The sequence below is a fragment of the Protopterus annectens genome, chromosome 2.part1, assembly GCF_019279795.1.
Source record: "Protopterus annectens isolate FY-2018-M chromosome 2.part1, PAN1.0, whole genome shotgun sequence".
In the NCBI taxonomy this organism is placed as follows: Eukaryota; Metazoa; Chordata; order Ceratodontiformes; family Protopteridae; genus Protopterus; species Protopterus annectens.
In genome coordinates, this window is record NC_056729.1 from 482,578,953 (window position 1) to 482,603,570 (window position 24,618).

At 42.6% G+C, this 24,618-nt stretch overlaps 1 protein-coding gene across 2 annotated transcripts in view; it reads right to left on the reverse strand.

The window, feature by feature from the left end:
- Positions 1-976: 976 nt before the first annotated feature.
- The window catches only part of LOC122794113 (interleukin-15-like), a 1,779,266-nt gene continuing 1,755,624 nt past the window's right edge, over positions 977-24,618 (reverse strand). For both annotated transcript variants that reach the window (XM_044062276.1, XM_044062277.1), the window contains one exon: positions 977-2,543. In XM_044062276.1, coding sequence (XP_043918211.1) covers positions 2,492-2,543 — 52 coding nt within the window. In that variant the 3' untranslated portion in view covers positions 977-2,491. The remainder of the gene's footprint in view (positions 2,544-24,618) is intronic.

The following is a 24,618-nucleotide window of genomic DNA, read 5'->3' on the forward strand; positions in this document are numbered from 1 at the left end:
GTCAGATAATTCCTGAGAAACCGCAACTGCAGGTTGGATTTCAGAAGCCGATTCCACCAGGCTAGAGGCCTCGGTGGAAGGCATGTTTTCGGCTGAAGGAAGAACCGCTTGCTCGGTTTCAGCCGAAACCGAGACACTCGCGGTTGGCTTAACCGCAGTTTCGGCCGAAACCGCGGATCGCGAGTGTCAGTCCTTTTCCTTGCGTTTTTTGGATATTTGTGAAGTCGGAGGATCCGACGGCATAATATAAGCAAAATCAGAGCCGAAAAACTGTTCAGCAAATTCCGACCGACGTCTAAGCGTTCGTCGGTTAAAAGAACCACAGGCTAGACAAGCTACTATGTCGTGGTCTGGGCCTAAACAAGGTAAGCAGTAAGAGTGGAAATCTTTATGAGGTATTTGTTTCCCACAAGTTAAACAGTTATTCACTTTTTCTGACATCGGCTGAGGCAAGAAAGAGTCCCCAACGGGGTACTTAGCTTTTAGAAGTCTTCGAAGTAGTATTCGGTAGTAGTAATCTCTGGATCTGACCGACCGGCACTTGCGAACAGCTTCTGCTTCGGGCGCCACGCGGCAAGAAAGACTGAGGAAAATGGCGTCGGCTGATGCCTTTATACCCGAATAACTGCAGCTATGATGTCGGGTGAAGTGCGACACCAGCCGAGGCCAGACCCAGACTTTGGAATCCGGCCGACCGAAGGGCTGCCTGACGACAGGACAACCCATTTGTAAGGACTGCAGATGCATCCTTGAAGGACATCACCTTTTTCAGGGATTCTTTCTGAATCGTGTGTGCTTTGCAAAGTGTACCATTCAAGATGAATCAGCTTATTCAATCTACAATCTCAGAATCCTGGCATATGTAACCATTCATTAGTCAGTGTATAAGATAACTTAAAAATGACGTACTGTTCTCATGCAGAATGAATGACAAAATAAGCAGTTCTCATAATCAACAGAATAATAAATACACAAATACGACAGAAGGAAGAACAGTATTTATTTTTAACACAGTCCTGAAACATTTTAACTGTCTGTAGGAATGTAATAAACAGTTTACTTCAATGACTGCTGTTTGCATTTTATATTTTCAGACCTACTATTGTTCGTAAACCGGCTTTTGGCATCCTCAGGTCTACTACTATTTTGCAATATAAAAAAAAATGCATATGCATACTTGAACTACGAACAGAACATGTCAGTAGTTTATTTTCAGAAATTAAATAAGTATAAATAATAATGAATTCTGCAGTATTAATTTAATATGTCTGATGAAGGCAGGAAGATAAAAACCTTAAACTAATAGATAGCATTGCAGCTATTGCCTTGCAAGTTATGTTACTTATTTATTTTCAGTAGATATTAGTTTTGCAGTTTTTAGCCAGAATGCTGGTTTTACTACAAATTAATTGCAAAGTAATTCACCTAAACCCTTTAAACAGAAAGACCATGTGGTAGTATTTCTGCTGGATTTTTAAAACTGCACATGAGAAATATGAAATGAATTGGCATTTAAACAGCGCTGATTTAGACATTCCTGATGACTACGGTTAATTGTGTCTTGTGATACCACTATTATGGCAAGTTCTTCTACCCATCTTTTTTTTTGCACTCTTCACCCCCCCCCCAGGCTAATAGCGCCATCATCAGGATGGACATCAACTGGCAGGGGCCATCATTCAGGCAGTCAGCAGAGGTAGCTCAAGGGCTTTATCTTTTATGCTGTCCTGTCTGTGCACGTGTGTCTGGCTAAGCAATTGAAGAGAGCTGTACAATTGATTGTGGTGGTCAAGGGAAGTTGGCAGCTAGCTTCCCTACCGCCAACCCTGAAGCACAGGAACTGGTTTCCTGGTATCTACCAGGGAAACCACACTTCCCTGTGTGTTACCCAAGTGCCCACAATCCTTCCCTCCCCCCAAGAATGATGAGAGGGCCATGCTACTTTAGTCTTCTTCTTTTTTCCTGCTTTGCTCACCCAGTGCCAGGGCTGTTAATTGAACCACAGTTGCCTTAGTTATAGATTCAGCCCTCTGTGCCCCAAAGCCAGACACCACTAACCACCATTTTATGTAGTGACTCATTTATCTTAATAATGACGTTTCTAAAGTTAGACATGATGTGCATTACAGCTTTGCACACTTTTCCACAACTATGACAAAATATAATGCAATCACATGAAATCTAAAAAATATACAGTTGAAAAGTGAGAAAAACATTATTACATTTTATTGCAAAAAATAAATAAACAAATGTACACTTTGCGTAGAACTGCAATATTTACATTATTATGATACATTGCTCAAATCAAATTGGAACCAAAGTACATGTAAGTCCATATGTAAGGATCATGATTCTCAAGAAGTGGCTGAAAAGGGTCAACAGACCAGTCCACTTACCTGGTAAACAAATAGTAAATAATAATAATTGTTATACATTTTATGTCTTGGTTAACAAAGAACATATTTCCGCTGCAAATGTTCCAGAAAGTCTTTTATAAATCCTTTAACTTCTTTTTCTTCAAATTCTTCACAATTTTCATGTACCTAATATTTCAAAAAATATAAATTACATTATTCTAGTTTATTAAACATGAGTAGTACATCGCTCTACAGAACTGCCCAGTAAGTTCAGTCTGAAACACGAATGTTCATTCATGACCTTCTAAAAATAGATCATAACTTGTATTTTTTTACTTGCCATTTTCATGCGCTTCTATTGAACCACACTTTTTTTTTTTTGTTGTATACAGTCTTGGAAAACTCTTTAGATTAGACTTGTACTACTATGAAACAAATTAAGCAGTTACTTGTATACTGAATTTTTATTCACTCATATTTCTGTCTACTGAAATAAGTGAGGCACAAAATAACTTGTAATACAGTAATACAGATACAACAATTCACAGACTATACACATTTACAGAATGTTTATGTACAACAGCAGTATTTACAATAACAGATACATTACTCAAATTTAAACGGTGGAATTATGTTTGCAGATAGCTTGTTTGAATTATGCAAGGTTGGTTGTAATCAGTCTCCATGCATGTTCACTTGAACTTACTATGAAAATAATGGCAAAGGATCACAATAAAAGAGGCTGCTGAAGTCACAAAAGGACTAGCACTTAAAGAAGTTTACTGTCAAGAACGATGTAACAAAAACAAGGAGCAATTGAATAAGGGATGCGCTTAGAGTCTAAGACTCCACCCACATCTCACAAGAACAGACATCTGAATAAAACTACAGTCACAGAGTAAACTGCAGTGATAAAATTGAAATGTCTCTGTAGGGCCTTCTGCAGTAGCTACATTGAGATAGATTGCTTAACTGGCCTTTACTGATGCTTTGTTTTCATTGGGTCTATATTACTATGTCAAAAGACCTTTACGTTGAACACCTCTCCATTAACGCAAAACCGTCAAAATTCACTTTACCGAATCATGGAATTTTTCCCCGGGTAAGGAAGTAGTTTGCCAACTCCACGACTCTGCCCTTTTTCCCACTCTAGTGCACTTTCAGAGTTAGTATATATAGTTAGGGGGATGTGGGGGTGAAGCACCCCACTTGGGTGGGCTTGATTTGGTGAGGTGTGTGTTCCATTGTGGCATAGGAAAATTGTTACATTGCCCTAGGAAAAATTCTGCAATTCATGGAAGTGAATTTCGATAGCTTTGTGCCCATGGACAGATGTTCGGTGTAAAGGTCTTTCAACGTAGTAATATAGACCAGTTTTCATTACCATTATTTTCAAGAGTCACTTAGAAACTATTCTTTCAGTAAAAAGATACAAGTTAAGTGTATTGGTCATTTTCTCTTCTTACCTTTGCACCACGGTACAGATACAGAAAGTACCGAACCACAACTTGTCCCAGGTAGCAAATGTTTTTAGCCACAAGATGTGGGTGAAAAAAAATTAAACAAATGCTAAGCTTATGATCCTGTTACTGAGGTCAAAATGTAAATTTTAAACTATGTGGCATCAGTGCAGGAACAGTGTGCAGTGAGCCAATATACTTTAATGAGCGCAAAACTACACATGAGCAGAGATGTGTCTGTTAAAGTCTATGGCCTTTGTTCATGGTATCCCTATGATGATGCCACCAAAGGATACACTGAATATATTTGGACCAATGTTTAATAAAAAAATTACAAAGTTTTTTAATAAAAAATCTGCCCAAATAAATAAGGCAGGAGAAGGATAAATATGCATTGCTCCTATTAGATGCCGTGCTACACCTAGAAATACGACCAATACAATTTAGTAAACTGCCAGACTGACAGGTTTACTTGAAAGAAAAGTGAGCAACTTATGTTCTGATCCTAATTGAACATATTCAGACTTGCTAGCGTAACAACTATATAAGATGTTCACAATTTTTAGAATTTACGTCAATTGTGGTTTGAACTCACTAGCATGCTTTCCCAACATTCGAGTCTGTTACAACCTAGGTTCAGTTACTCCAGTCTTCTTGTAAAGGCACAGGTCATTCTGACTGCATTTAGAGAACTGCCTAAATTGTTGATAATCATATTGAAACTAAGGATGAGTGAAAACACAAATTAAAACAAAACTGCCGCTGACCAATGCTGTCTACTGCTAGCTTGTTATCTTTACAATGTGATGCTTCAGCATATGATAGCCATCTCCATTCAGAGCATGACTATCATCTTCCAGAGATCCTACCAGCTACTCATTTGGTCTGATTAAACTTTCTAACCACATTATTTCTTAATGAATACATAATGCACACTTATTGCTATGTAGTGTGATAATTCTTCTTGCAAAGATTTGTGTATGCATTTATGTATTTAAGCATTTATTTATTCATGTTTTGTTGACTAAATTAACCCTACTGAACCAATCTCAATATCAGAGGGAAGTCAGGGGAATTAATCCCAAAGAAACCATGAGGAGATATATAGTAAAAGATAATACAATATTTTGAAGAATATGCAGTTTTAGAGATTTTGAAAAGATACATATTGTAAATGCTGCAAAACTGGGGCCATTTTCATAAATGCCTACACTAAGTGTACATGAATTGTAGTCAAGAACATCCCTACCACATTTTTGTGCTGTCTGCCCACTCAGAAACATTATACTAACTGTACATGTAGTTTACACTTTGTGGTAACCTTTATGAATCCCCCTCAATATTTAAAGCTGCAAGAAATCAGTTTGAAAACTAAAATTAGGAGGAAGAAAGTGGGAGTTATGCTTGTGTTTATTCACTCAGAATGGTGCACACAATGCAGGCATTCATGAATCCGGCCCTAGGTTTGTAATAAAGCAGGTTTATATATTGTCTGGAATTGGGCTGTATGGTTGCTTGATACTCAGCCAAACGTCACTACAGTGAAAAACACTTGGACATAGCCATGCGTGGTCTAAGATAGACACAACAGCAATGGCAATGTAAAATTGCTGAAGTATAGCATGTATCATAATCCTGTGCTGAGTGCTGTGCCTTCTTGGAGCATTTCAGGAGTGTCCTGACAGTGTGTCTGCAGTCACAATACAGTGTACTATTTCTGTCATGGTGGAGTGGTAGACTGTTGTGCATACCTGCATGTATATAATAACAGAAGTGTATATACCACAGGAAAAATGTAAAGTGCAATTCTGGATCTTTGATAATCCTTAGTGGGAGAGTGTATTGTCAGTGGGTGTTAACACATCACAGCACTTATGCATTTGAACACACTTTCCCCTCTTCTTTATGCATTCACTAAGTCTCTGTTTGACATGTTACAGTTTTCTACTTTCTGTTCAGCCACTGGACATGGGGGCCAGATTGTGGGAAACCGGTAGTGTTATACAAAAAAAGCTATGCAAATGCAGTTTTATGAGTACCACAGGAAAAAAAGTAAACATTTTTGAACTGCCTACTGCTAATTCTGATTTCTTTCCTATAAGATTCCAAAAATGCATGCATTAGTTTCAGACAGATTAGGTAGTTCATGGCAGTTCTTATACAACTTAGAAAAATGTAGTTTTATATAGACAATTGAAAAGAAAAGCCAGGTTCGTATATAAAATAGAAAATGTTTGCAGATAAAAGTATTACACACAAAAATGTGATATCCTTGTAGCTAAATGGGTTGAGTTATGGCTTCATGTGCTTAGGTCCAGGGTTTGAATACATAGAAGGGAAAATATGCATTTAATTTAAATAGGAGGCCGGCATAATGGTTAAGGCGTTTGTTTAACAAACACAACATACAGGGTTTGATGATCACATGGGATAACTGGCTAGGCTTAAAATGGCCCACAAGGGCAATTAGCCTAGTACTAATCTATGAACCTATGAAAATAGACAGATTTTAAACAAGAGTGCTGCACGCTGTTTGTATGTGCATTTGAGGTTGCACTTTGATACTCATATTTTGGAAGGAAAGCCTTTTAGATAAAAAAATCTCTTGTTTTATTTACATGATTTGCAGAGGGGATGTACAGATAGGCAGTGCTACTTCCCTATCTTTTTCAACAGTCATGCTTGACTGCCACAGATCTTCCCTAATGGAATCCATCTGTCACTTTGCTGGATGTCCTCGCTTCTTCTTACCTTCTCCTATTCTTTTCTAAATTTTCTTCACAAAATTGTTTTTTTTCTTACATGTACCTGAACCACAGTAGTCTGTTCTCTTTGACCTTCTCTGCAATTGTAGCTATTTTGGCATCTGCCTTGATGTCCTGATTTCTTTGTCTGTCCTCCAGTTTGCATTCTACCACCCATCTCAGGCACTTCATCTCCATCACCCCTAGCTTCCTCAATTGCTCTGTCTTCACTGCCTAGGTTTCTGTACAATACAGATGTACTGTTTATACCACTGTTTTGAACACCTTACTTTTCAGCTTACTTTGCATTCTTCTGTCATGCACTACCCTTTTCACACCGTGCCAGTAGGCTGCAGCCCCTCTTATTCTAGTTTTGACTTCTTCATTCAGACTTCCCTTTTCCTCAATCACCCCTCCCAAGTATTCAATGTTGTTAATCTTTTTCACTGTTTTTACTTCTGTCTCAGTTTTCAGCTTCTTCTAATTCCCCCATTTGCTGCCATGACAATAATCTTGTATGTTTACAGTTTCATATTATGTACCTTCAGTTTTGCATTACACCTCCCTATTTTTTGCTGAAGTTCAGAGTTTGCTGTAATGCCACATCATCTGCATGCAGCAGCTTTGTTGATCTGCCTCCTCTAACCTGATTGTTCAAGTATTCTATCACCAGTTTGAACAGCAGTGGTCACAGAGCTGAACCCTGATATACACCAACTCCAACTGGGAACCCCTCTGTGAGTCTGAACACTGTTAGTACTTGTGTCATGGAGTCCGTGCACATAGCCTTCATTAATTCTACCAATATTTCCAGGATTTCAAACCATCATGGGACTACCCAAATCATCTTTTTTGGGACCTTGTCATATGCTTTCTTCATGTCTAGGAGTCCAGCTGGACTCTTTCTTCATCTCTAGCTTTTTTTACACAATCTGTCTCACAGTTGTAAATCCAAACTGCTCCCTTCCCATCTTACTTTTAATCACTCTGAAATTCATCTATTAGTCACCCTCTCCAGCACTTCCATGCAGTGTGACAGGTGTATGATACCTCCTTTACTGCCCACTTTTGTGATTGTCCACTTTTTTCTTGTACACTGGCACTACTATGCTTATTCTCCAGTCATGTGGAATGTACTTTTCTATCCATACTGCTATGAGTACCCTCAGGATCCATTTTCCCTAACTCACCCGACATCATGATCATATCTATCGTGACCTCATTTGAGCCTGCTGCTTACCCTAACATAATTTTCCTTAGTGTTCTTCCAGGTTGAGCTTTTCTTCTTATTTTGCTGTAGTCTATATATAGGGGAATGGAGCTTGTGTGGGGTATTTCTTCACTGAGAAACTGTTGAAAGTACTCCTCCCATCTGCCTTTGACATATTGTGGACTGGTGAACAGGTAACTGTTGGTATCCTTTATGAATGGTGTCTCATGACTATCTTATTTATCTTCACAAATTTGCCTTGTAACGTGATAGTTTTTTGTGCCATCTGATGTTACTTTGTAGAAGGTGGTAGAGTGTCTTTGATGCCTTATTCTTTGCTACTGTGACTGCTGTCTTAGTGTCTTTGTTAGACATCCAGTATTCCTTCTTAGTCTGGTCTGTCTTTTCTATTTCCCACTTTTCCAGCACTCCTTCTTTCTTTTGAAAATTTCTTGAGCTTCATTATTCCACCACTAACGTTCCATTTGTATCTTATTTCCATACCTGTCTTGGCTACATATCTACTCCTCACAAGTGTTGTTTTGAGACACTGCCATAATTCTTTTACTCCACCTGGTTCTTCTGCTTCCTTAGTGCAAGAGCCCAGTCAAATTGAGCTCTTTTGCTTTGCCCCTTCTAACCCTAGAGCCTTCTCTGGCTGTTGCTTGCAGCTCATTGTGACCACCAGTGGTTTATGATTTGGGCTGACTGTTTGACTACGGTTAACTTTGAAATCTCTAATTATACACCAGTGTTGTTTCCTTACTAGTAGGAAGTCTACCTGAATTGCACATTGACAACTGTTATACGGGATATTGTGACTGTGTTTCTTGCTAAACTATGAGATGGCCACCATCAAGCTATTTGCCAGCCAGAAGTCTAGAATGGTGTCATCTTCTTTATTCCATTTGCCCCATCCAGGTGGATCCATTTAGTGCTGTTCTGTCTGTCCTGATATGAGCACTCAGGTCCCTCATTATCAACACCATCTCATGCTATCCTGCTTTATCTAGTAGGTCTTAGTAGGTCTTGCAACTGCTATGTGAATGCACTTTTTTTCTTCACAACCTTGCCGCAGCACATAGGGTAAGATTGTGAATACTGCCCTATCGTTTCACTGGAGTCTGATTGCCTTGAATTTATCACAGTTTTAATTGCCCCCTTACTGTCATCAGAAGACTCTTCCTCACCACAATTCCCACACTATTTCTAATCAGTCCTCCCCTGAGTAGAGTAGTCTGAATCCCAAGTCAAGTGGCTTTGCTGCACTGCCTTTCCATCTTGTCTCTTGTATACACAGAATGTCCAGTCTTCTTACCATCATGCCATCCAAACGCTCAAGCAAAACTGTCTCTACTATCAATGTATTTTTTTCTACAATTAATGCACTTTTCATTTGCAGCTTTCTAGTTTAATTAAATGTTAAGAGATTGGTTTATTGCTCCTGTATGTAGTATTCTCTTCATGAGTTTTGAGTGCATGGTTGGTTTGTACACTTGCAAAATATTGTTATGCAAAATATGGCATTTTTTTCTTGTGTTGATTGAGTGTGCAATTAATTGTGTGTGTGTGTGTGTGTGTGTGTGTGTGTGTGTGTGTGTGTGTGTGTGTGTGTGTGTGTGTGTGTGTGTGTGTGTGTGTGCGCGCACGTGCACTATATGTTTAGTTATCTGTGTCCTTACTAAGTGAGATGTGATTAACCATAGTAAATCCCAACATATTGAAAATAATTGTTAATAATTGTTATGCAAAGGATGAAATGGCAAGATATATTCAGCTTAATCATTCCCTTTTGATGGGGAGTCCTCAAAACTACAAGGGCAACAGCTGTCCTGAGGGGCCATTATGTAGGCATACATCGAGATTGATTGTGCCCTAGCTGGCATCCTGCCTATGAGAGCTCTTGTAGTGGAAGACCTAAACCCTCCCTTCATGGTGAGGTGAGCTCTTGAATCACTGCATGGACCATAGGTTCATAGGTTCATAGGTTCATACTAGGCTATCTGCCCTAGGGCATTTATAAGCCTAGCCAGAGTGTGTTTGGCTTTCGCCACCCATTTTAAATGAATTTTGCTATGCCCTTTTTCGAGGTTAGTATACTGTGCCTCTGTCTAATAGTGACACAGAAGTGATACCCAGGGTAAACCTACGATCTCCCATCCACTCATCAAGATTCCTCTTGAAGAGAGTCAATGAGGGACTCTGCCTAACCTGCACTGGGATTTTATTCCAGAGTGAAGGGAGCCTCTGGGTTATGAATCTGTCCCTCCAGCATGTCCTATTTATTTCAGTGCTGAGGTTCAAGTCTCTCGAGCGCGTAGCTCGATGGGATTTGGATTTTCTGAGGTGCAGCATGTCCATTAATTCTGGGTTGGACATGGCTTTATATGTCAGGCACAGATCGCCTCTGAGCAGGTGGTATGCCACTGAGTAGAGCTGGAGTTTCTTTAACCGGGCAGCATATGGCATCTGTTTGAGCCCTTTGATCCTCTTGGTGAGGTACTTTTGGGGTCTTTCCAGTTGCTGTAGGTGTCTGGTAAGGTACATCCCAAAAAGGGACATTGTACTCAACTATGGGCCTGTTGAGGAATGAGTAAAGAGGCACGATGACCTCCCCTGATCTAGATGTAAATCCCTTCATGATTAGGTGGGCTATATAAAATGTTTTTCTAACCACTTTGGCCACGTGGTTTTCAAATGAGAGATTGCTATCAACTTGGGTCCCCGGGTCCCTAATTACTTCTTCCATACTTAATGGATTGCCACCTATGTGGCAATTTGTGGGCACTTTGTTTTTGCCAAAGGGGATGACTATACACTTTTTGGCATTTAGCTTGAGGCCATGGCTCTGGCACCAGTTGTCTGTTTCTATGAGGCCCTTTTGTAGGATCCTTGTGTCGGCTGGAGAGTCGATTATGGCGCCTAGTTTGCAGTCATCTGCGAACTTGGTCAGCCACAGTCCTTCCATGTTGGCCTGTACCTCCAAGAAATATATATTGAACAAGAGAGGTCCCAGGACTGAGCCTTGTGGGATGCCACTTGTAACTGGTTTGGAGTCTGACATGGCTCCAGCAATTCTAACTATGTGGGTTCTGTCCTTGAGCCAGTTTGCAACCCATCTAGTGACATAGGGGTTTATATTTAAGCTGGTGAGCTTATCAATAATGCCCGAGTGGGGTATTGTATCGAAGGCTTTTGCGAGGTCCAGGTAGGCTGTGTGGACCACCTTCCCCTCGTCAATGGCCTTGGTGACTGTTTCAAAGAAATCAACCAGGTTTAAGAGGCAGGATCTGACCTTAACAAAGCCAAACTGGGTAGGATCCAGTGTCTGTAGGTCCCCAATATCTTTATTTATGAAGTCCATGATCATCCTTTACATAGCTTTGCAGACCAAGCTAGTCAGGCTTATGGGGCGATAGTTTCCAGAATCCGTTGAGGCACCACCTTTGTGGAGAGGGACCACTGTTGCTGTACGCCACTCTTTGGGTACATATCCTGTAGTAAGGCTGAGATTGAACAGTAGTTTTATGTTTGGGTTTAGCTCTTCTTGGAGTTCATGTAGGATGCAGCCCGGGACACTGTCTGGTCCCATTGATGCTGTGTTTTTTGCTTTGGAGAGGGCGGCTCTTACCTGAGCATCTGAGATGTCAGGGGGGCAGCACTCTGCTGGGATAGATATTTTCCCTTTTGGTGGGGGGGGGGAGTTTGTGCTGAACCTGTCAGCTAGGATGTTGGCAATGTCTATGGGTTCGGTGTATTTTTTGTCATTTTGGACTAATTCTGAGCATATCTGGGAATTCCCACCCAGGTTCCTAACATAACTAAAGAAAGCCTTGTGATTATCCTTAGTGTCCTATGCAGTTTTTCTCTCGAAGCTGGCCTTAGACAATTTAATGAGTGTCCGTAGTTTTTTGCTAATACTGATCAGAGATGCCTTCCCTTTTTGGGATTTTGCTCTATCATGTAGTAGCTTCCTCCTTCTATTGTATAGTTTGTTTATGGCTGGGGTCCACCAGACAGGACGCCTGCCTTTGGAGGATTGGGTCTTGGTTTTATTTGGGATTGCATGATCCATGCATTCCTGAAGGTGTTCATAGAATGCGTTTATAAAGGATTCTGTGGTCTGGGCCGTATTTTCCACAGGCCCGGGGGCTTTGAAGGATTCCACCTCGGTTTTGAGGAGTGTGAAATTTGCTTTAGAGAAGTTTTTCACTGTGGTTTTCTGGGCAGGGGGTGGGGTCGGGATGTGAATATCCAGTGAGATTAGTTTATGGTCTGATCTTACCAGTGAGGGATACACTTCTGGTCTGGAGCATAGCGCCCCCATGTTGGTGATGATCAGGTCCACTATGTTTTCCCCTCTTGTGGGAGTGGTAACAAGTTGTTCCATAGCATTTGAGTTCATAAATTCTAGGAACCTTTGGGCTAGGGTGTTGGGGCTAGAGTAATGCTCCCAGTCTATGTTTGGGTAGTTGAAGTCGCCCAATATAATGGTGTTTGGAGAGACCTTCATATTTTCCAGTGTTCTCAGGAAGGCCGAGTGGGGTTCCTGGGTTTGGGAGGGTGGTCTGTAGCAGGCTATAAACTGGAAGGCAGTTTTACCCACAGTTAGTTGCACATGGATAGTCTCTGATGCATCGTGCTGTGCCACCAACCTGGAGGTGTGGGTATCTTTGATGAATATTGATACTCCCCCTCCTTTTGTGGTTCAGTCCAAGTTTTGGGGCCAAAAAGCATGGTATGAGGTATAACCTGGTAGTGCTGGGGTGCTCTCGGGAGCCTTGAACCAGGTTTCTGTTACTGCACAGATATCGATGTTCTCCATGCTAAGGAGAGTTTCAAGTGCGTGCATCTTGAGGTTTAGACTTCTGGCGTTGAGTAGCATTACTCTTAGTTTCTTATTCCTTGTGATACCTATGGAGGTGGGCTTGTCTTTTGAGCCAATATCCGAAAGCCCAGGGGTGACAGGTGCAAGCCGTCCCTAGCGAAGCATCGTGGCTTGTCGAGCATGTCATCCCAGGCTGACAGGCATTGGATCCCCTTTGAATGACACCAATACTTAAGCCAACTGTTGAAATTGATCATCTTGTCTTTATATTGTGGCATCATTCTTGGTGAGGGTAAGATGCTACTCAAGGTCAGGGTCATACTGGCCTGGGCTACATGCTCAGAGAGCTCCTCTATGTCTCTTTTCATGTAGTCCAGGGAGGTACGTCTCAGGTCATTCACACCAGCACGGACAATGACTGAGTCAGGCCAGGTTACACCAGGTATGTTCTTCTCTCCATGTGTGTATACTCTTGCACATGCCCAAAAATGAATACCGTTACGAGCTTGGGTAGTAATGCCCATGTCCTCCCTGTACTGGCTTCTCCCATCATAACCTGAGTCAGCCCTCAAGTCAAGGCTGTTATCAGCAGAGCAGCAATGGAAGATGATCAAGAAAAACATCCCTCCACCAGCACTACCAAGTACCCTAGCTGTTAATAAAACTTGGTTGACCTGGGTTGTAGTCAAGTCATTATCCCTGTACACTTTTGGTGCAAACTGATATTTTTACTTTGGCCTCCATGAAAAACAATTCCAATATGTTATTAGTATTCAAAAAAGGAATGTTGGAATACTTTATCTGTATCATAATGTTAGTCAATTTTAATGATTTTATTTAGACTTGAATACTTACCTGGCTGCATTTTTAAAAGTACTTTCATTAAAATGAAGAAGGCCATACCTCTCAATTGTCCCTAATTTTGACTCAAATTTTAGGTTTGTGCTGCTCATCCCATGCTGTCCTAACACTAGTGACATTGGACAAAATGTGGTGAATTATACTTACTAAGTAATGACAATAACTGTTTTACTTCAGAAAATGTATATTAGTTCACATTCTTTTATTCTTTCAACATCTCAAGATCTAATGTTGTCTTTTTCATCTGTTCCTCAACCAAAGGGTTTTAGATGTGACCTTGGATCCAACTTCACCCACTTCGTTAGATTTTACCTCTATAGCTCAAGTTCCTACCCTTACCCATAATCCTTATCCTTCACCTGAATTACCCCAGATCTCATTTGCTGCTTCAGCATCTGGGCATAGTCACCTGTAGCTGAAGTGGGATTTAATGTTAGAATGTTAGATAAGTTACTCTTACTTATTTCTCCATAGTGGGTTTATGTGTAACCCGTTCCTTTCTGTGGTATACACACACACACACACACACACACACACACATATATATATATATATATATATATATATATATATATATATATATATATTAATTTATAAAACATTTGTACTATTGGTTGTCTTTGAGCATTGTGCCACTACTAACTCTATTTTGTTGCTACCTTAGATTTGGTAGTTTTTCTTTAGTATTGTTGGTATTTCTCTGTGTACAATTGCTGATATTTAGAGTTACCATTGTTGGTAGTCTGTCTTATCTCTCTTGTTGCTTGCTTCTGTTTGTTGTTGAGATATCTGAAAAACCAACTGGTTTTAAGAAGTGCTCATCTTGTGGGCACAAGATTCCTAATTTGGACACCCACTCTGACTGCGTTTATTGCCTCAGATCAGGTCATCTTAACACTTAGAGTGAGGGTTGTGCAGAGTTTAATCATTGAGAAGGAACAAACCGGTATTGAAAGGCTTGCTTCCCCCCACTTCTTCATTTTCTGGAGCTTCGCCCAAAGAAATATTTGGAGTCTTCCAAGGGGCATGCTATTGGCAAGACTAAAGATTCAAGGAAGCATTCCTCCCACTTCTTTCCTCCGTGTACTTCAGTATCAGCTCCACCTGAGAAAACAGCAAAATCATCAGGTCTGATGGCTCTCTCAGATCCAACTCCATCTAAACTGAGATCCTTAGATCCAACTGTTTCTTCGGATCTGACTTAGGCTTAGTCAAAGTCTCCTTGGGTTAGGTCACCCAGATCTTCTCCAGATCCTATTTCCTTAAGGGTTCACTCACCTTTTTTGCAAGAGACACCTCGAAGGATGGCCAGACCACCCTTGACCTCTTCGCCCCTCATGTCAGCTAGGAGCAAAACAGAAACAGATGTGGACAAGATGATGAGAAAGTTTCCCAGAATCCAGATTCAGTTGGGAGTCATTCCAGCTCTGTCTCTCATTGGAACAGTGAGCCTACCCCCAGCCCAATCCCAGGTTTTGACTCCTACTCTGGTCTGTTCACTGGTTTTGCAGTCTTCGAACCCAAGAATCATGAGATTGTCAGTTGATCCTAAGGATTGGCCCTTGTTGACTCTGACACCTTCTCTGATCCAGATGGCTCTGACTCTGTTGGAGCTCAAAGAATCTCAGATTTTCAGAGCTGCCACTTCCCCTCAGAGCATTGGCACTGGACAGCTTGACTCCGACATCTGTGTTGAGGCAGAATTTTTGGATGCCCAGAGCCATCCTGGGCAGGTGGTTTCAGCTTCTACCAACTCAGTTCTTAGTTCCCTCATGACCTCTGCCTTTGAGGTTGAGTTTTCCACCTCAGTGAACAAGATGCTCTAGCCTCCCTTGGGTCCAACACTTCCACAACTACCTGTTTTGGATCCTGAGTCTTTTCATTCTGTCCCATCAGGACAACTGACCTGGAGAAACCTACAGACAGTCCTCATCCAGGATTCTGCTTGCATGCCTGGGTCATCCCTGGAGCTTCCCACCAGAGAGCCCCCTCAGAAGCATACTTCCTAAAGGAAGCAGTGTGATTCCCCACAGGGTCTTTGACAGAAGACACTGACTTTAATGAAGAGCAGAGGTCCCCCAGATCACCCCTTGAGAATGTTTCCTTCTGCAAAATACATGAACTTTTGAGACAGAAAGGTGGATGGTTTTCTGACCCTCCCTCCCCCTCCCAGGAGGAGTCATCATTTCTTGAGGCTTCTGAAGCCAGCTCAGGTATGTTCTGAGTTGCTCCCCCAACTGATGAGATGGTGGACCTAATCTCTTGCCAGGCTTGGAAGAATCTGGATGTCACAGAGTCCATCCACAAGAGGCCAGATAAGTACCTCATAGTGCCAAAGTATAAAGCCCATTGGAATGAAGGTCCCCCAGTGGATGCTATGGTGGTAGCAGCAGCCACAAAGAAAGAACTTGCTGAAAAGAAGAAAAGAGATCTTCTGTCCATCCCCTGAACAGAGAGTCCAAGGTGTTGGATAGATTTGGGAAGCATGTTTATGCATCAGCAACATTCACCCTTAGGTCACTGAACTTCTTGGCACATGTTATGAGATTTCAGAGGGAATGATCAAGAAGTTTTCCAATAACCTCTCAGGGTCCATATCTGTAGAGGACAAGAAGATGGCTTCTTCATAACTGGCCACCATCCCATCCCTATTGAATGCCTCCATGAGGCTGATCTCACATGCCTCAGAGGGAGATTTGAGAATCACAAGTTCAGAAATTGCTGTAAGAAGGCACACCTGGATGCGCCATTGTGACTTTGGGGAGCCCTTCAAGACTTGCTTCATCAATGCTCCCTTTGATGGCGCCACCTTCTTTGGCCCTAAGGTAAAGGAAACTCTCTTCAGGAGTAAACAAGATGGGAAGACTTTATCGCCTTAGGGGTACATCTTTCTGTCCCTCAGAAGACTTTTTCATGGAACCAGAGAGGGAGGAAGAAAGATGTTTCCACAAGATGCAAGAATCTTCCCAGGAATCCTGTGGAAACAGATCTCCCTACAACAGATGGGAACAGATGGGGGAATTCTAATGGCAGACATCACCCTCATGGCAGAGGAGGCACACAACATCAGGGCTTCAGTGGTTATTTCTCTGAAAAGCCCTTTCAGCACTCCTGAGAGGTTACCCTACTGCTGCACTCTGGAGGCAGTCTGGGGGCATCTATCTCTGCACCCAAAGCCTGGACAACCATCACCAAAGATACTTGAGCACTCAGTATAATATCCAGAAGTTATTACAGAGCATTTTATCTTCAACCTCCCTAAATGCACCATAAAGTTTCTGGATGTTCCACCCAGTTAGAGGAAAGTGGCAGTCATAGAAATAGAAAATCTGCTGGCAAAAAGAGTCATCCAGATGGTCCCCCTAGACCAGTAAGGATCTGGAACTTACTCAAGATTCTTTAGTGCTAAAGAAAAGCAGAGACCTAAGATCAATTTTGAATCTCAGCAAGTTGAATCACTTTATCAAGCACTTGAAGTTCTGAACGGTCATGGATCGGTCCAGTCTGATGCTCTTGACCAAGGATGATTGGATGTTCTCTGTAGCTCTCTAGGATGTGTACTATCACATCAAAATAGACAGGTGCTCCAGGAGATACCTATGCTTCTGGCTGAGACCCAGCCGCTACCATTTCAGCAGTTCAGGGCCCTGCCCTTTGATCTCATCATAGTCCCCAGGGTGTTTACTGAGTGCATGGTAGTGGTCGCAGCTCACTTGAGACTGCTAGGATTCAGGGCATTTCTCTATCTCTATGACTGGCTCCTCTCTGCTTCCACCAAGCTTTTACTGATTCTGGCTAGGGACTACTTGCTCCATCTATGTCTTCAGCTGGGCATTACAGTGAACTATGCCAAGTCTCAGCTCTGCCTCACTCAAGTCCTGGAATTCACCGGTGCACATCTGGATATGGTGAGACAGATTGCAAGCTTACCACAGACAAGGTTAAACACTCTGTAGAGCCAAGCATCAGATATTCTTTCTTTTACTTGCCTTCCAACCAGGTAGTCTTACAGCTTCTTGGATCTATGGCAGCTTCCATACTTCTGGTACCTCTAGCAAGATTTTACATAAGGATACTGTAATAGCAATTTGCAGTACAGTGGGTTGATAGGATGTCACCTTTTGACTGCACTGATTCAAATAACAAATATTTGCAGAAAACATACAGCCTGGTGGACTTGCACAGAAGTTTTTCAGGGCTTCCCTTTTAACCCTTCTGAATCCAAGGCCACAGTGACTACAGATTCCTTCCAACTAGGGTGAGGGCATTACTTGTGAAGGAAGGTCTAAGGCATGTAGTCTCAGTTGAAGGTCAATCTTCACATCAATGTCCTAGAAATAAGAACAATCCTATTAGCACTGCAGGTGTTTTAAGATGATGTTCTTTGTGTTTCACTGTTGCAGTCATCACACTTTGGTTATCCTGCCAGGGGTAGCCCTCAGTTGGCCCGAATAACAGAGGCTTAGTATTTCTGCATTGGTTGCTGTCACTCCAGGACTGATGTCAGGTTGTCAGTGGTATAAAAGCAGGGCAGCTGATGCCATTACATCAATCTTTCTTGCCGAGGAGCCTGAAGCAGAAGCAGTTCACATGAGTGCCGGTCGGCCACTACCTGAGCTTTCATTACCGAAATTGAAGTTGAAGTCTTCTAAAGCTAAGTACCCCATTGGGGATCCTTTTTTCTTGCTCTAACCGATGTCAGAAAAAGTTAACAATTGTCTCACCTGTGGAAAGCAAATACCACACCAAGATTTCCATTCTTACTGCATCACCTGTTTAGGCCCAGACCACAACATTCCTCGCTGTTGGTTTTGTGCTTTGTTCAATGCCATAACTATACGTCATTGGGCCCTTATCGTAGATAAATACTTTCGCTCTCAATCTCTGTATTCCGAAATGGCTTCGGTAAGCCATCCGACTACCGATTTTCAAAAAAATGTAAGGATAAAGACAGAGACAGACAGTTCCAAAACTGCCGATGATGCTGTCGTTAAGCTAGTTGCCAGTTCGCTGGTACTCAGTGAGGCGCTTTCGCAGCCCCTGATGCCCACATCTATGGATTTGCAGGCCGCTACTGAGACCCGTTCAGAGTCCGGTATGCTGCAAGACTCTTCTTTGACTACGGAACCTGTGGATGTCTCTACCTTGGATGGGTCCAAGCAGCTGTACAGGTACCGGCTTCTGAGGAAGTTCTTCGCACTACCGATATTTGACACAAACCGATGACTTCTTTCGCGTCTTCAGTTCTTTCTAAAACTACTGAGTTTCTACGGCCCAGGGTACGAACTACGCCTAAAAAAATGACAACCCAAGCTCAAGCACCTGCCTCCATGCTTTTGGTGAAACCCTACATACCTTGAGAGAGCATTTCAATTGGGAATGCCAGGATTATCCTCAGTCCAAAAAGAGACTCAGGAAATTTTTAGATTTACCACAGCACAGACCCTTAACTATTCCTCCTGTTCTGGATGTTGTGGATGATGTTTTCATGGAGTCCAGTTTAACTCCTGATACTCTATCTCCTGCTCCCAGGAAACCTGACAGGTATTACAGAGTCCCTGACTCACACACATTTCTTTTCAAAAATCCCACTGCTAACCCAGAAGTCATATCCCAAGGACCTAAAGGAATAAAAGCAACCACAGCTAAGAATCCCATCACTTCGGACAGGGATTCCCAAGCTTTAGACAGATGGGGTAAAAAAGTATACACCTCTGCAACTCTTGCCATTACAGCACTAAATTGTCAGTTCCACATGCTGAAATGCCAACAACATACTATGGAACTTATTAAACAAAACCTATGTACCTTTCCAGACTGTGCAGAAAATAAAAAATTACAGGAGCTTATGCATTCTGCAAGCCAAGTTACTAAGCTTACCCTGCAATGTGAGTCTGATGCCCTAGAAGCATCCTGCAGGGCAGCAGTCACAGGTTCTGTACTTAGAAGTCATGCTTGGCTTAAGGAACAGACCTTGCCAGACCATGTCAAATCAAAATTATTGGATGCACCACTAAACAAAGACAATCTGTTTGGAACCAAGACAGAAGAGGTTTTAAAAAAAGATGGAAGAAAAAGCTAAATCTATGCAGACAGTTAAAGACTTTTTGCAAGTCCAGCCTCCGAGATTTAGTAGGCATTGCCCCTCAAAACACTGGTCCTTTCCAGCCCCCTCTAGGCCAGCTCAGACTAGACCTAGGGGAAGCAGACCCCTCAGACAGCAGTCCCAGGGAATGCAGATATCTAAGCAAGGGAGTACCTCCACTTCTAAAACAGGGAGTGCTAAGCCATCCCCTTATGAAAAGAATTCACAATGACATTTCAACTCTACCTCTTATCTCTGCCCACCTGATTGTGCCCCTAGGAGGAAAACTTGCCTCCCATGCAAAAACTGGGCCTCCAATACCAATGATCGATGGGTCCTCAACATAGTGTCCCAGGGGTACAAATTTTATTTCCATACACTGCCAACCCCAAAAGGGTTCCCAGATCTTCCTCCAAACCAGTAGGCAGAGGCACAAAACTAAGTTCATGCCCTGCTCTCCATTAGGGCAATTCAGCCTGTTCCTGCAGACCAGATAGGCCAAGGTTTCTATTCCAGACTTTTCCTGGTAACCAAAAAAGAGGGCACATGGCACCCAATCCTAGAACTATCCATTCTAAACACCTTCCTGGTGGTACCAAAATTCAAAATGCTCACCCTCCAGCAGCTTCTTGCTATGCTAACCAAAGATGTCTGGTTAGCCCCCCTAGACCTGAAAGAAGCCTATCTGCACATCCCAATCAGAGACTCTTGCAGGAAATATCTACGTTTCAGGGCAGGATCTATGCATTATCAGTTCTCTGCACTTCCCTTTGGCTTATCCACTGCTCTGAGAGTTTTCACAAAATGCCTGCCTCCAGCCATTGCTTTTTGCAGACAAAGAAATATTCAAATTTACCCCTATTTGGACAACTGCCTGATTCAGGCAGGCAGTCAGGAAAAGCTGTTGCAGTACCTGACATTTGTAAAGGACCTACTGACCTCAATGGGGTACACTATAAATGAAAAGAAATCCAAACTAGTCCCCAGTCAGAAAATTGTATTCCTGGGATCAAGCCTGGAAACAGCATCCCAAATGGCATTCCTTACTCCAGAAAAACAAGTCTATCTGACAGGCTACTTCTCTCCACCAGACCCCAGTTATCCACAAGGAAAATCCTGCAAGCTCTAGGGTTCATGGCCTCCTGCATTCTACTAATTCCATATGCCAGACTGCATATGAGGAAACTACAATGGTACTTAAAAAGCCTTTGGTGTCAACATTCTCAGGACCTGGAAACTATTATACCTATGATACCTTGTCTAAGGAAAGATTTTCTTGGGTGGGCAGAAGCATGCAACCACAACAAGGGACTTCCCTTTTCATAACCCCATGCCACCCAAATCCTAACCCTAGATGTATCAGACTATGCCTGGGGTGCACACCTGGACGGCAGGTGCATTCAGGGCCACTGCAGCCCAAATCAAATTCATCTGCACGTCAACCAAAAAGAGATGCTAGCTGTTCAGCATGCCCTGACAGCTTTCAGACCCCCTACTCTCTCCAGGGCCTCTACTAATCAAAACAGACAACACGACAGTGATGAGGTACATCAACAAGCAGGGAGGAACCCACTCTTACCCACTCTGCAGGCTAGCCATGACCCTTTGGCACACGGCTTCAGCCATGCATATTCACCCGCTAGCACAATTCCTGCCAGACAACCAAAACTCTCTGGCAGACAACTTAAGCATAAATCTCCTATACCCACATGAGTGGCAATTAAACCACAACACCTTCAGCCTCATAACCCAGAAATGGGGTACCCGAAAGGTGGACCTATTTGCCTCCACAACAACCACCAGTTCAGCAAATTCTGCACCAGGGAACCTCACAGCAAGGCCTGGAAAGTGGATGCCCTATCCTTCCAATGGGTAAAACTCTCAATCTATGCATTTCCCCCTCTTCCTCTTCTTACAAGGGCATTACTCAAAATAAGGGAGGAAAGACCAATGGCAATCCTGATTGCCCCAGACTGGCCATGCCAACACTGGTACACACTACTGCGCAGTCTGTCATCATTGCCTCCATGGCACCTACCTTCAGATTCCAACTCTCCTGACCCAGCAGAAGGGAGAGTTCTTGCATCCACAGTTGCAGACCCTGAACCTGGCAGCCTGGCTTATTCCTTGACCTCTCCTCCACTGGCAAGCCTAAGCAAGCAAGTCCTGGACGTTATACGTGAAGCCAGATGACCCAGCACTATAAAATCCTATGCTGACAAGTGGAAAAGCTATTGTTCCATGTTAAAGGAGCTGAACCAGCACAGCCCTCCTTACCTCTCATCCTGGATTACCTAGCAGACCTACTTCACAGGGGCCTATACTTCTCTTCTATTAAAATCCATGCCTTTGCCATCTCTCCTCATTACAGCACAGAGCCACCTCTCATTCCACACCCTGTCATCAAGCAGTTCCTTAGAGGGGCTAACAACTTAAGGCCACCCAGAAGAGCCCCTACCCTGCTTGGGACCTTAACTTTGTGTTGGAAAAGCTCATGCTACCTCCCTTTGAGCCTGCAACTTCAGCAGAATTAAAATTACTCTCTTGGAAAACAGCCTTGCTTCTGGCCATCACTTCAGCTAGAAGAGTGTCTGAGCTACAAGCACTAATGGATGTGGAACCCTTCATCATTTTTCATGCTGACAGGGTCTCCCTCAGGACTAAAACAACCTTCTTGCCTAAAGTGGTGTCCAGTGTGGCTCTCAACCAATCTATTAATTTGCCCACTTTTTTCCCTAAACCTAAAAATAAGGGGGAAAGGATACTGCACTCTTTACATGTGCACAGACAGCTCAGATTCTACCTGGATAGGACTATGCCCTTTAGGAAATCTGACCAGTTACTAGTCAGCTTTGCAGCAGGGGTAGAGGGCAAGGCCATATCAAAACAAACCATTTCCAAATGGATAGCACACTGTATCCATTTCTGTTACAAGCACCATGGGAAACTACCCCCACATGGGGTCAGAACACATTCCACTAGGGCAACTTCCACCTCTGCAGCTTTTCTCAGAAGGGTCCCTACCAGGGACATCCTGGAGGCTGCAACATGGAGTTCTGTTCATAGCTTCACCAAGCATTACCACCTGCCTATCTTTTCCAAATCCAGGACAGGCTTCTTGACTGCCTGCAGCCGTTTCTTCAGATTTGAGAACCAACCCAAGTGTGATGACTGCTACAGCGAAACACGAAGAACATAATACAGTTGTGTACACTTACCATAAATGTAGATGTTTGAGTGTATTCACTGGTGCAGTCCTGGTTTCCCACCCTCCATCCCCCTTCTCTCTCTCTCTCTCTCTCTCTCTCTATTCCTCACTCTTTACAGTGCTTTTTGGTATTTACTTTCTACTGGTGGTGTTATTCCACCATGACCTAGCTCTCTATTTGGGGGCTCCTGATTTTGGGCAAGAAAAACTGTTGTAATGGCGTTGGATGCCTGTTTTTATACCACTGACGACCTGATGTCAGTCCTGGAGCGACAGCAACCAACGCAGAAATACTAAGCCTCTGCTATTTGGGCCATCTGTGGGGTACCCCTGGCAGGATAACCCAAGTGTAATGACTGCAACAGTGAATACACTCGAACATGTACATTTATGGTAAGTGTACACAACTGTACTTTCTCCCTCTAGGGATGGTTGCTATTCAGACAGACATTATGTCAGTGGTCTGTTGCATCAACAAATAGGGGGGAACCTGATCCTACCCCTTATGATGAGAAGCAATGAATGTGAGGCAATGGGCAATCTCTTCTGGCTGCTTTCTATTGGCAGTGCATATTACGGGGAAGTCCAGTAAGCTGGCAGACAAACTGATCAGGTCCTTCTTACTCCCTCATGAGTAGTCTCTCAGTCCATTAGTGGTGGAAATATTTCACCAGTGGGGCCAACCATGCTGAAAACTCTTTGTTTCTCCCCTAAGTCTAAAGTGCAGCAGTTACCATGCCCTCATCCCTCCAGAGGGGGAAGTCACCAAGAAACTCTCTGGTTCACGACTGGTCTACAGGTCTCCTTTATGGCTTTTCCCTACCCCTCTCATTCCCAAGTTTCTTCAGAAAGAATTTCAGTAGAAGAGCAAGATAATCCTCATTGTCCCTTTCTGGCCTCAAAAAGTTTGGTTTCCCTTCCTGTGGACTCATCTAGTTCACCCTCCCTGGGTGATGAATCCCTCTCAGGACTTTCTATTTTACCCAACCAGGATACCTCACCCAGATATTCTGACTCTCAAGTTGACCACATGGTTTCTACACTTCCAATGATGGCTATGCAGTCTAACCTTTCTTCCCCAGTTTGTCATATCGTTATATCATCCCAGAAATATTCTACTAGAAAGATTTATAAGAACAAACAGAAAAGATTTTCCATTTGGGCTCTCTAGAGGAAACTAGATCCATTTTCAGCACCTATTCTTGATTTCCAGGCTTCCATTTGTAATAGTGGAGCTAGTTATTCTACAATAAAGGTCCAACTTGTTGCCATTTATAATTTTCACTTAGGCAAAAACTATTCTTCCTTGGCATCAATGAAACTATGTAAGGCCTTTCTTAAAGGTACCTTTTTGCTTTGATTACCTATTAAGGACCCTACTTCTCTGTAGGATTTACCAGTGCTTCTTCAGGCTTTGACTCAGCCCTGCTTTGAACCTTCTGCCATGGTGGACTTAAAATTCTTGTCATAGAAAACTATTTTTCTGGTTGCAGTTACATTGGCTAGATGAGTATCAGAACTCTCTTCCCAGCCACCATATCTTTTTTCATAAGGACAGGGTGTCCCTTTTGGAATAATCCTTCCTTTCCACTTAAAGTGGCATGAGAGGCACCTATTAATCAGTCTATCAATCTACCTTCTTTCTTTCCAAAATTTTACAAGGGGGAATACATGTTAGATGTACAAAGACAGTTTAGATTCTTTCTCCATAGAACAAAGATTACAGGAACTCAGACCAGTTGTTTGTCTCATTTTCTAAGGCTAAGTTTGGCAAGGCAGTATCAAAATTAACCTTAGCTGGATGGCTCACTGATAACATTTCTTTTGTTTATAAGTTCAAAGTGCTGACATTACTTAAACCTCGT